General features: G+C 39.8%; 1 protein-coding gene across 2 annotated transcripts in view; it reads left to right on the top strand.

Moving 5' to 3' along the window:
• Positions 1-12693, top strand: part of BTAF1 (B-TFIID TATA-box binding protein associated factor 1) — a 104170-nt gene that overhangs the window by 6845 nt on the left and 84632 nt on the right. Inside the window, exon 2 of one of the 2 annotated variants that reach the window (XM_081823828.1) lies at positions 8083-8206. The exons of the other annotated variant lie outside the window; for it this stretch is intronic. Coding sequence (XP_081679954.1) covers positions 8083-8206 — 124 coding nt within the window. The remainder of the gene's footprint in view (positions 1-8082; positions 8207-12693) is intronic. 2 annotated transcript variants of the gene reach the window in all.

Below are 12693 nucleotides of genomic sequence, written 5' to 3'. Positions count from 1 at the left end.
ATATACTTGTTTATTAACAATGAAGTAGTAACATAGGACATAGTTCAAAATGCCTATGATTTCTGTCTGTATCTTTTTATATCTTTACTTCATGAATTATCATAATGCAAACAGCTGAAGAGAAGAGGGGTTAGATTGCAGCTGCCAGCATAACCTCTACAAACTTCCACGTACTCTTTCCTTTTTCTAGTCAGTCTTTAGAGCAATTGCCTGAAGTCACAGGTTGGTAAACAAAACATGAATCATGTCTTATATAATTCTCTCTGAATTAAAATCAGAATTGAAAATGGGCCAGATTTCTTATCAGTAAATTCATAACCAGTAGGTATTATCAAATATAATTGCCTTATATTTTATTTAAATTATTCTTCCAGTCTTTGGTACCTTTCATACAGCTTGACATCTGTTACCTCTTTCTCCTCCATCTGTCTATCTTTCAAAAAATGAAGAATGGCATTTTTTTCCTACTAGCAGTTCTGCAAGAGAAGTTTTAGCCAAAAGAGGTATTGTGGTAAGTACTGTGTTTCCTCAGTTAGCCCTTCTTTTAACTTCCTTTCTCTTCTGACCACCTAGCTTCTGTCACACCCTCCCTCACCGAGGCCCCTGTCCGCCCTCCAACATAATACTGACCCTGTCTCAATGCCCTTTAGAAACCTTTCCCCCACCAGTTCACTGTACCAGCCTTTTCCATTGTGTCCTGGCCCTGATGCTTACCCTGCTTGCCTCATAGCTGGCTACCATGGGGTAACAGGTCAGACTGCCCTCTTGTCAGATCCTGGTCTGCTCATCCCTTTGTTCTTCCTTTTGTGTGGTGTTTATTCTGCTGTTCTGGATAGAGGAAGGGAGAACTCCAAAAAAAAAAAAAAAACAACAACAAAGAAGTATTCTTGTATCCCCATTCCTCTATTCAGGGAGGCAAGTTTGGCTACCACCAAGGTGGAAGATGTAAGGATAATTAGGCCTGGATTAGATGAGAGAGTGAGCTGATCTGTTACCCCCAGGACAGTTGGCTGCTGGAGGAACAGAGGTTACATGACATGGCATTGGGATAAAGGCTTTGCATAAAGGAGAGGCAAGAGGAACTGTGTGGCTTTGAGACAGGATCAGCATTAGGTTAGAGAGAAGTCAAAGGTCTTTGGCCAGGAGTGTGGTTCTAATGAAGCTGGGTAGCAGGAGACTAAAGGAAAGTTTAGAAAGGGTGGAGATTTTTGAAGGAATACAGTGCCTACTTCATGGTCTCTTTCTCAGTTTGCTATTTGGAGCAGGTATAACTTGATGTTCAGAATGCTAAAATACTACTGGGCTGATCTTATCACTTACTGAAACATTACCTTAACATCAGTTCTGTTTTTTTGTTTTGTTTTGTTTTTTTAGATTTATTTGAGAGAGAGAGAGAGTGGGAGGAGGGGCAGAGGGAGAGAGAATTACAAGCAGACTCCCTGCTGAGTGTGGGAGCCTGATGCAGGGCCTGATCTCATAACCCTGAGATCATGACCTGAGCCAGACGCTTAACCGACTGAACCACCAGTTCTGTTATTTTTATAACTTGTTTTTACATAATATAGCTATTACAGATTAAGGGTGTTTCTCAAAGGAAGAAAAAAAATTCTAATATAGCTCACTTTTTTTTAGCACACATTCTTTACTTAAAAATGATACTTAAACTTGGCCCCAAGAAACTTGCACTTTTCTTTATAATTTTAATTATAGTAAATACCAACTAAAGAATTATTTGAATACTGAGCAAAGACATTGCAGAGACACTGTGCAAAGTATTGTGGCAGACAGAAAGAATCATTGAAGGAGGTGAAGCCTCATGAGCATAAGACATCTTGTGACAGATTAGTGTAAGAGAAGCCACAAAACAGCATAACAAATACCAAAATGGTTATTCAAGATGAGAATTCATGTGGATTTCAGAAGAGGAATTCCTCTCTGTCATTCAGCAGTCTGAGATGGTTTCAAGAGGGTAAAGGACTTTAAATCCTGATGGATGGGAGCTAGCTGAAAAATTGAGCCAAGAAAAGACATTCCAAGTGGAGAATGGTATAGAAGATGGTATGGAAGAAATTGTGAAAATCAAAAAGGTCCATGTTTGGGAGGTACTTTTTTGTTTTTTATTACTATCTGATAGGTAATGATGAGCCATTGACAGTTTTAGAGTGAGGTAATAATTTGATCAAAAGATGCTTTAGGAAGTAAATCTGGCAATAAGATCATGTTACCTTGAAGTTAGGCTCACCGGGCAGTTGAAAGTGTGACTCCCAGATGGACTAGATTTGGGGATGATTTGTGGTTTAAACAAATAACAATATAGTTTCCTCAGGGTGAGGAGCCAAGGATTGAATATGGGAGAATGTACGTATTAAGGGTTAGAGATACCAGAGGAAGAATTGAGAATTCAGATAAGAACCGGGTAATATAATGAGAAAACTTAGGAAGAAAAGTATCTTAAAAATGGGGTACTTGCTGATATCAGATGTCATAGAAGAGTCAATAAAATTGGATTTAACCAAAAAAAAATTGGATTTGGAGTTTACAAGTTCATTGGTGACCATCAGATGTGCCATTCAGTAGAAGAGAAGAATTGAAACTTGACTGATAAGGATTAAATTGTGTATAGTGAGGAAATAAAAGAAGTGATTTTAAACACTTGTTCATGATGCTTGGCAGTAAAAAAGAAAAAGTATGCTGGAAGATGAAAGTCAAGCAGTTTATTTCCTCTTTAGAGACAGACCTCTGCATATTTGAAGGTAGAAGGGAATGGCTTAATAAGGCAGTGATTTAAGGTATTAGAGAAAGGATAATTGAATGAAGATAGAAGGGGATGGTATCAAGGAAACAGTGGGACAATATCTAAGCCTTGAAGAGGAGTGAGGATAGTCTTTCCATTTGAAATAGAGAGGATGAGTGTAAAGAGCAATCTTTAGAGGTAGTGAGGAGAGAACTTGAGATAATTTGTGTTCCAAAGCCTAGAGATCTACTCAGTAAAGTAAATAGTCCATTCCTTTTTTTTTTTTTTGCTTGAGGAAAGTGGAAATGATTGGGGAGAACTTTGGAAACTGTCCATTTTCTTTTAACTTCTTACACACAGATTTATAAACAGGTTAGTATTGTCACTTTCTTATAGTGTTCATTTTGCAGCCAGCTTTGCTTTCAATCAAAAAAGCAGAATCTGGGGCGCCTGGGTGGCTCAGATGGTTAAGCGTCTGCCTTCAGCTCAGGTCATGATCCCAGGGTCCTGGGATCGAGTCCCGCATCGGGCTCTCTGCTCCTTGGGAGCCTGCTTCTCCCTCTGCCTCTCTCTCTCTCATGAATAAATAAAAAAAAAAAAAGCAGAATCTGGGACACTGGGTGGCTCAGTTGGTTAAGCGTCTGCCTTCGGCTCAGGTCATGATCCCAGGATCCTTGGATTGAGTCCCACTCAGGGACTTCTGAGGGCTTCTCCCTCTGCCTGCCACTTCCCCCGCACGCACTCTCTCACACACACAAATAAATAAATAAAATCTTAAAAAAAAAAAAAAAAAAGCAGAATCTCTGTTATGGAAAAAGAATTATGTAGTATTTGAAATCTTTCCAGAGGTGCAGTCTAAGGAACTTGGCATCAGATAAATCAAAGATATGACAAATGTTATGTTACGTAAGGAAAAAAAAAATGAAAAAAGAAAAAACTCACAATGATGCAAAACTGTAAAATATGCCTAAATTACCTAGTTTTACCCTCCAAAGTAAGAGGTTAAGTGAAGTTAAGTAAACTTCCCTAAGTCCTCCAACATGTGACAGAAGTAGGACCTTTTTTTTTTTTTTTAAAGATTTTATTTATTTATTTGACAGAGAAAGACACAGCGAGAGAGGGAACACAAGCAGGGGGAGCAGGAGAGGGAGAAGCAGGCTTCCCGCCAAGCAGGGAGCCCGATGCGGGGCTCGATCCCAGGACCCTGGGATCACGACTGGAGCCGAAGGCAGACGCTTAACGACTGAGCCACCCAGGCGCCCCCAGAAGATTCAGTCTAGTCAGTCCAGTCTAGTCACTAGACTAACTTCAGTCTAGTGTGTTTTCCATTTTGCCCCAGTTTTCTATAGGAAAGTCCTAAATCTGTGTGAACTGTACACATATAAGAGAGCCCAATATTGTGAGGGTTTTTTTGTTTGTTTTTTTAAAGAGCAGGAGAGGAAGGGAGAGAGAGGTCGGGCGGGGCAGAGGGAGAGGGAAAGAGAGAATTCCAAGCAGGCTCCACACCCAGCGTGGAGCGAGATGCAGGGCTGGATCTCACAACCTGGAGATCATGACCTGAGCCGAAATCAAGAGTCACCACCCAGGTGCCCCAAGAGCCTGATACTGTTATAAAGAATACATGCAGCAGGTCCACTTAGAGTAGCATAAATTTGACCTAAGACTAACCATTTCTTTGTAATAAAACTTACTTAATTTTTGATAATTTTGCCTGTCATATAATATGTAAGATTTTTTTTTAAAGATTTTATTTATTTTAGAGAGAGTACAAGCAGGGGGGAGGGGCAGAGGGAGAGGGAGATGCAGACTCCCCGCTGAGCAGGGAGCCCGAAGCGGGGCTCGATCCCAGGATCCTGAGCTCATGACCTGAGCCGAAGGCAGATGCTTAACCAACTGAGCCACCCAGGCGCCCCAGAAGATTTTTTTTTTTTTAAAGTAGGCTCCATGTCCACTGTGGGGCTTGTCTCATGACCCTGAGATCAAGAGTTGCCTGCACTACCAACTGAGCCAGCCAGACACCCATAATATAGAATATTTAAAATGAATTTTTTGGGGCACCTGGGTGGCTCAGTCGTTAAGCATCTGCTTTTGGCTCAGGTCATGATCCCAGGGTCCTGGGATCGAGCCCCGCATCGGGCTCCCTGCTCGGTGGCAAGCCTGCTTCTCCCTTTCCCACTGCCCCTGCTTGTGTTCCCTCTCTTGCTGTACCTCTCTCTGTCAAATAAATAAATAAAATCTTTAAAAAAAAAATGAATTTTTGTCTTGATAATTACAGAAAGTTCATAGATGTTTGAAATTTTTTTTTAAAGCCTTTTTAAATTTTTTATTTCTTAAAGATTTTATTTATTTGTCAGAGGGAGAGAGCACAAGCAGGGGGAGTAGCAGGCAGAGGGAGAAGCAGGCTCCCCACTGAGCAAGGAGTCCAATGCGGGACTTGATCCCAGAACCCTGGGATCATGACCTGAGCTGAAGGCAGATGCTTAACCTACTGAGCCACCCAGGCATCCCAGATGTTTGAAATTTCTTTTTGCAAATTTCATGGACAAAATCATATGGTCATGGCAATGTGTAGATGTTTGTTGTGGAGGTTCAGAGATGATTCTCATGAACTTTAACATCACAACTCAATTTAAAGATGAAAATAATTCAAGGGGCATTCTGAGAATTATGTATGGGATGGGTGAGGGAAATCATTTTATGGGAAAGGGATTTGTGTTGGACTTAGTCTTAGAACTTTTAAATAACACCAGCTGTCAAAAAAATGTTTTCTCCCTTCCTTTTCTTTAACTATCTGAGTCCCTGTTCACCAAATCCTGTAGCAAAACCCGATGAATGAATGGGTAAAGGCAAGTATTTAGATAGCCTTGAATTAATAAGGAGAAATATTGTGTTAGCAGGTGGAATGTGTCTGTGTATAGTGTATATATAAAGTAAATTAATTTTCGCATGTCTTATAAAAATTAATTTCTTTGTAATCATTCTGTGTACCATTCAGTGTATTGGAAGCAGAAACTGTGTTGTATTACTCTGCTTTATGCCACTGGCTTTTTTATTACCTCACATATTTTTCTTGAAATTTGTCCTTCCTACATACCCTTAACTATAAATTTGAACCTTACCTCTTAGTGTTTTGTTCTGAAGCAGTTAAAAACTTTTCATAGTACTCTTAGCATTCTTGAATGAAAAAGATCTATTTTAGTTCTATTTCTTACTACTTACAATGATTTTGTGCTTATTAGTGACTGGCTAGTTTGATAAATACTACCAGAAAAAGAAAAGAACGATCCTGCCCATTTCATCTGCCTCTTAAAGGTTTATCTTTTCTTTGAAAAGGCTTTCAGAGCTTTGTTGTGTAATTTTTTAGCTCTCAGTGATAGAAAAATAATTCCAGAAGTAAAATATGAGCTTCATTGGGACCTTACTTTCTGTTCCTCATTAGATGAAATTTGAAAATGTATTCATTAAATCTCCCCTTGTATAGGATTGGGCAGTCAATATAACTTTGCCCCTTGTCATCCTCCATCTTTTTAAAAAAAGTTTTTACAGATTTATTTATTTTAGAGAGAGAGCGTGCGAATGCATGTGTGCAAGTGGTGGGGAGGGGCAGTGAGAGAGGAGAAGCAGACTCCCAACTGAGTGTGGAACCGGCCTCGGGCTCCATCTCACCACCCTGAGATTATGACCTGAGACGGAAACCAAGAGTTGGATGCTCAATCGACTAACCCACCCAGGTGCCCCATCCTCCATCTTTTTTAAAAGTACCCATTTATTCCATATATGAAGTATGAAGCTGCCTTCTTTTCATTACCTGTGGCATTCACTTTGCCTTATTGAGCCTGATTAGTAGTGTGATAGGAAAGCTAAACCTATATTATATGTGGATAGTTGGTGGTAGTTACTTGTTACTTTGCCTTTCTAAAACCTTAGGATTTTCCTGTATTCCAAAATGACAGTAATACACTGTTCCACTTCTTACCTATTCCAGGTATAAGGCATTGTGATATTATTCCAAGCTTTATTCATTGGATACATGGCAGAATTGGAATTTGAACTGTGGTGTTGTGGCTCTAGAATTGATGCCATTATGCTCTATGCCTTTGGAAACATTTTACTCAGAGATCTTATTTATTGCCATATTTATCACTTCTATACAAATGACCCCATATACCTATATACCTTTAGTCTCAACTCTTCCTGAATTTCAGAGCTCTATTCCAGCTATCCGTTTTGGTCTCTCCTAGCTATCCTGTCCCCACCACTAGTAAACTTACCATCTTTTCCCATCATATTTTCTCTACTAGTTCTTCCCATTTTAAAAATGACATCTTCATTTTCTAAGATTCAGAGTCTGAGAGTCCTTTAATTTTCTTGACATTTCATTATTGCACCATGTATGTTTATCCTCTGCAGCCTCTCTCCCAACTTCTTTTTTTTAATTAAAAAAAATTTTTTTTAAGAAGATTTTACTTATTTAGGGCGCCTGGGTGGTTCAGTTGTTGAGCGTCTGCCTTCGGCTCAGGTCATGATCTCAGGATCCTGGGATGGAGTCCCACATTGGGCTCCCTGCTCAGCTGGAAGCCTGCTTCTCCCTCTCCTGCTCCCCCTGCTTGTGTTCCCTCTCTCGCTGTGTCTCTGTCAAATAAATAAAAAAAATCTTTAAAAAAAGAATAAATAAGATTTTACTTATTTATTTGAGAGAGAGAGAGCACACAAGCCTAGGAAGGAGCAGAGGGAGAAGCCGACTCCCCGCTGAGCAGGGAGCCCAATGCCAGGCTCTATCCCAGGACCCCGAGATCCTGACCTGAGCCAAAGGCAGCTGCTTAACTAACTGAACCACCCAGGCGCCCCTCTCCCAACTTCTTTATAGGCTTCTCGCCATGATGGTAGTTTAGGTCTGCACTTTTAGCCTAAAACTCTCTAAAAGTTTTCTTCCATTACACTTCATGCTTCACACTGCTGCCAGATTAATCTTCCTAAAATAGCGCTCTAGTTCCACCAGGACCTTTGTGGTCGACCTATTAAGGTCCATCTCATACACCATTTATTTCATGAAGCCTTTTCAGTATTACACAGTTGGGGATATATAGTATTTGCTCCCTCTGTTCCCACTCTTCAGAGCACTTTGTATTTCTTTTCTGACACAATGTTATTGTATCCTGTATTCTAATTATTTGTGTACTTGCCTTCCTACTTACCCTACCCCCAATTGCAAGTTCCTTAAGAGTAGAGATTCTCCTGTAGCCCTAGAATAGGTCTTCGTTCATAAATGCTCAATACATTTACTGACTTAAACTTACACCAATGAGGAAACACGTTTCAGAATAATCATTATATTTTTGTTATTTTAGGCTTGACCGTCTTTTTATCTTACTGGATACTGGCACTACTCCAGTTACAAGAAAAGCTGCTGCACAGCAACTTGGAGAAGTGGTAAAGCTTCATCCTCATGAACTAAATAATCTTTTATCTAAAGTAAGAACTCTTTTTTTCTTTTAGTATAACGCAGTTGTAGAAATTTGTGGATAGTAATATAACAATAGAAATTCTTATTTTTATTTAGTGGCAGTTTGTGGTCTTCAAATTCCATTAAATATCTTACTATTTCTCCAGATATTTTTTTAAATTTGGTCTTTCTTTTTTGTCACAAGATTTAAAATATTTTGGGTTTTTTTGCATCAAGTTTAATTGTCTAAGTGATTTGACAATATACAACCTTTTGCCTGTGGCACAAATTTGAATCTGACCCAATTTGGTAATGAACTACGTTGTTAATCTAGTTTGTCAGTGGTCTGACTTGTTCTTAACGGCTAGTAATTATATCTAGTTGGCAGTCTTCAAATGGATTGAGTACTCATGGGAAATGATTGAAATATATGAGAAGCTAGTTATCATTACATTTTAAGTTATCACCTGTTTGAAAGTGGAGGCTTTCTGCTTTGGTGGATCAGTGTTTTTCATAATACCAGCCCATATTCTTTCCCTAAGCAATGGCTGTATTTTTACTGAACTCTGGCTTGTAGAAGTGTGCCTGATGATGGTAAGCAACACATTCCATGTGTTTAATAATTCTCTGGCATGCAGGGGCGCCTGGGTGGCTCAGTCAGTTGAGCATCCACCTCTTGGTTTCAGCTCAGGTCGTGATCTCACAGGTCGTGGGATCGAGCCTCATGTGGCTCTCTGCTCTTACCCCCAATCCTCCCTCCTTGCGTGCATGCACATGTTCTCTCTCTCTCTCTCTCTAAAATAAATCTTTAAAAAATTTTTTTCTGGCATACAAAGTAAAACCTGGAATGCTTTGTGTGTTGGGGGGCTCAGGTGGGAATAGAGGATAGGGTTGGGGAGCAATATCGAAATCCCAAGACCCCTCTCTTCCTCCTGGCTGGCATTCCTTCCTTCCTTCCTCCCTTCCTCCCTTCCTTCCTTCTTTCCTTTAAAAGATTTTATTTACTTATTTGAGAGAGAGAGAGCATATGAGCAAGGGATAAGAGGGAGAGGGAGAAGCAGACTCCCCACTGAGCAGGCAGGCAGCCCGATGTGGGGCTTGATGCCAGGACCCCAGGATCACAATCTGAGCCAAAGGCAGACACTTAACTGACTGAGCCACCCAGGCGCCCCTTACCCCCTCCTTTGATTCTCATTTGTCCCTTCTTGATTCATATGAGTAGGAGTTCTAAGGCCTTGTGAATATACAAATCTGTATGATATGGTTCCCACCATGAGGGCTGACCGTAACTGTCTTTTCCAATATATTTATCACTTAGATATTATTAGGATTTTCTAACCAATATGTAGATGAAGAGACAGTGATTTGATATCCACAGGCTCCATGTTCTCAGAATGGAGAAGGATGCATATTAGACACTATTCTCAATATGTAAGGTAGGGGGATAGAGATGCATACTCATTTCTTTTGACCCCAGAGAAAAAGTTGGGGGACTGAATGAGCAGAAACTGGAGACTGGGAGCAAAACAAATTTGTGCTGAACTGAGAAAAGGTTTCCAGCCTTCTGAGTTCTGTTCTGCTTAACTTAGATCCTGGCATATTGGCTGTCATCAAATAATTCCAAAAGAGGCAAAGTTTGTCTTTCATACCTTCTCACCTCTTAACCTCTTTTCTCTCCCCTCAGTGTTTTCCTGTTGCCTTTTGGTTTTTTTTTAAACTGCTTATTGTACAATTCAGTTGTTTTATTTTACTTTTTTAAAGATTTTTTTTAGGATTTTTTAAGATTTTATTTATTTATTTGACAGAGAGATACACAGCGAGAGAGGGAGCACAAGCAGGGGGAATGGGAGAGGGGAAGCAGGCTTCCTGTGGAGCAGGGAGCCCGATGTGGGGTTTGATCCCAGTACCCTGGGATCATGACCTAAGCTGAAGGCAGACGCTTAATGACTGAGCCACCCAGACGCTCCTTAAAGATTTTTTTTTTTTAAGATTTTATTTTCAGGTAATCTCTGCACCCAGTATAGGGCTTGAATTTACAACCCCAAGACTCAGAGTCACATGCTCCACCCACTGAGCCAGCCAGGTGCCCCTCAGTGATTTTTTTTTTATTTTTAAATTTTAAAATATTTATTTATTTGACAGAGAGAGAGGTAGCGAGAGCAGGAACACAAGCAGGGGGAGAGGGAGAGGGAGAAGCCGGCTTCCTGCAGAGCAAGGAGCCTGATGCAGGGCTCGATCCCAGGACCCTGGGATCATAACCTGAGCCGAAGGCAGATGCTTAACGACTGAGCCACCCAGGCGCCCCACCCCTCAGTGATTTTAGATACGTGCAGTCATCACCACAACCTAATTTTAAAGCATTTTTATTTCCCCAAAAAGAAACCTCATGCCCATTAGCAGTCACTCTCCATCACTCTCCCTCCCATACCTAGTCCTAGGCAACCCCAATCTACTTTCTGCCTATAGATTTGTCTATTGTGAAAATTTTATATTAATGTGACTGGTTTCTTTCACTTAAAATAATATTTTTAAGGTTCTTTCATATTGAAGCTTGTCTCATTACTTCATTCCTTTTTATTACCAAATATTCCATTGTATGGATGTGATCTGAATATATTATGTGGATATACCACATCTTATCTGTTCATCAGTTGGTGGACATTTGGGTTGTTTCCACTTTTTGGCCTTTGATGAATAATGCTGCTGTGAAAATTCATGTACAAGTTTTTGTGTGGGGTGTATGTTTTCATTTCTCTTGGGTTTATACCTGTGGATAGAATTGCTGGATCATATAGTAACTATGTTTAACTTTATGAGGAACTGCCAGGCTGTTTTCCAAACTCGCTCCATTGTTTTACATTCCTAACAGTAGTGTATGAGAGAGCTGATTTTTTTTTACATCCTTGCCAATGCTTGTTATTAACTTACTTTGATTATTTCCATACTAGTGAGTGTTAAGTGATATGTCATTGTAGTTTTGACTTGCATTTTCCTGGTGACTAGTGATGTTGAGCATCTTTTCATGTGTTTATTGACCCTTGGTGTATCTTTTTTGGAGAACTGTCTCTTCAGATCCTTTACCCATTTCTTCTTTTTTGGAGGGGGGACGACAGAGGGAGAGGGACGGAGAATCTTAAGCAGGCTCCATGCCCAATGTGGAGCCCAGTGTGGGGCTTGATCTCATAACCCTGAGATCATGACCTGAACTGAAATCAAGAGTCAGATGCTTGACCGACTAAGTCACCCAGGCGCCTCTAGATCCTTTGCCCATTTTTAAGTGGGATATTTGTTCTTTTAATATTGAGTTGTAATAGTTCTCTATATATTTTGGATACAAGCTTCTTACAAGGTATTTCATTTGCAAATATGTTCTTCCAGTCTGTGGTTGTCTTTTCACTTTCCTGATGGTGTCCTTTGAAGCATAAAAGTTATTAATTTTGGGGCGCCTGGGTGGCTCAGTCGTTAAGCGTCTGCCTTCGGCTTAGGTCATGACCCCGGGGTCCTGGGATCGAGCCCCGCATTGGGCTCCCTGCTCCGCGGGAAGCCTGCTTCTCTCTCTCCCACTCCCCCTGCTTGTGTTCCTTCTCTCGCTGTGTCTCTCTCTGTCAAATAGATAAATAAAATCTTTAAAAAAAAAAAAAGTTATTAATTTTGATTTAGTCAGATTTATCCTTTTTTTTCATATCCCTTGTGCTTTTTGGGATCATATCTAAGAAATCTTGCCTGATCCACGGTCACAAAGATTTACCCCTGTGTTTTCTTCTAAGAATTGTATAGCTTTAGATCTTACTTTTAGACTTATGGCTCATTTTGAGTGTGTGTGTGTGTGTGTGTGTGTGTGGTGTTAGGTAGGGGTTCACAATCATTTTGTTGCCCTAGCACCGTTTGTGGAAAAAACTATTCTTTCCCCATTGAATTGTCTTGGCACTCTTGTTGAAAATCAGTTGACTATAGAGAGTTTTATTTCTAGACTCTCAGTTCTGTTCCATTGATCTGTGTATCTGTCCTTTTGCCAGTACCACATAGTAAGTTTTGATCAAGAAGTGTGAGTATACCAACTTTATTATTCTTTTTCAAGATTGTTTTGGTGACCCTGGGTCCCTTGCATTTCCATATAAATTTTAGGATCAACTTGCCCATTTCTGCAAAAAAAGTGAGCTGGGATTTTGATAGGAATTTTGTTGAATCAGTAGATCAATTGAGGGAGTATTACTCTCTTAACAGTATTAAATCTGTAGATCCACAAACATGAGGTGAGGTGTCTTTCTGTTTTAGATCTTATTTCCTTTCTTTCAATGGTATTTTGAATTTTTCTGTAATTTTCCGTATATGAGTCTTGTACTTTAAGTTTACATTTAAGTATTTTATACTTTTTGGTGCTATTATAAATGGGATTTTAAAAATTTTATTTTCCAATTGTTTATTGAAAGTATTTAGCAAAACAGTTGATTTTTGTATATTGATTTTATATCTTCCCATCCTGCTGAACTCATTTGTTCTTTCTGCTAGTTTTTAC

The sequence above is a fragment of the Leptonychotes weddellii genome, chromosome 6 (assembly GCF_054177405.1).
Source record: "Leptonychotes weddellii isolate Sample4059 chromosome 6, ASM5417740v2, whole genome shotgun sequence".
NCBI classification, from domain to species: Eukaryota; Metazoa; Chordata; class Mammalia; order Carnivora; family Phocidae; genus Leptonychotes; species Leptonychotes weddellii.
Note: the sequence above shows the minus strand (reverse complement) of the source record. Positions and strands in the feature narration are given on the sequence as shown.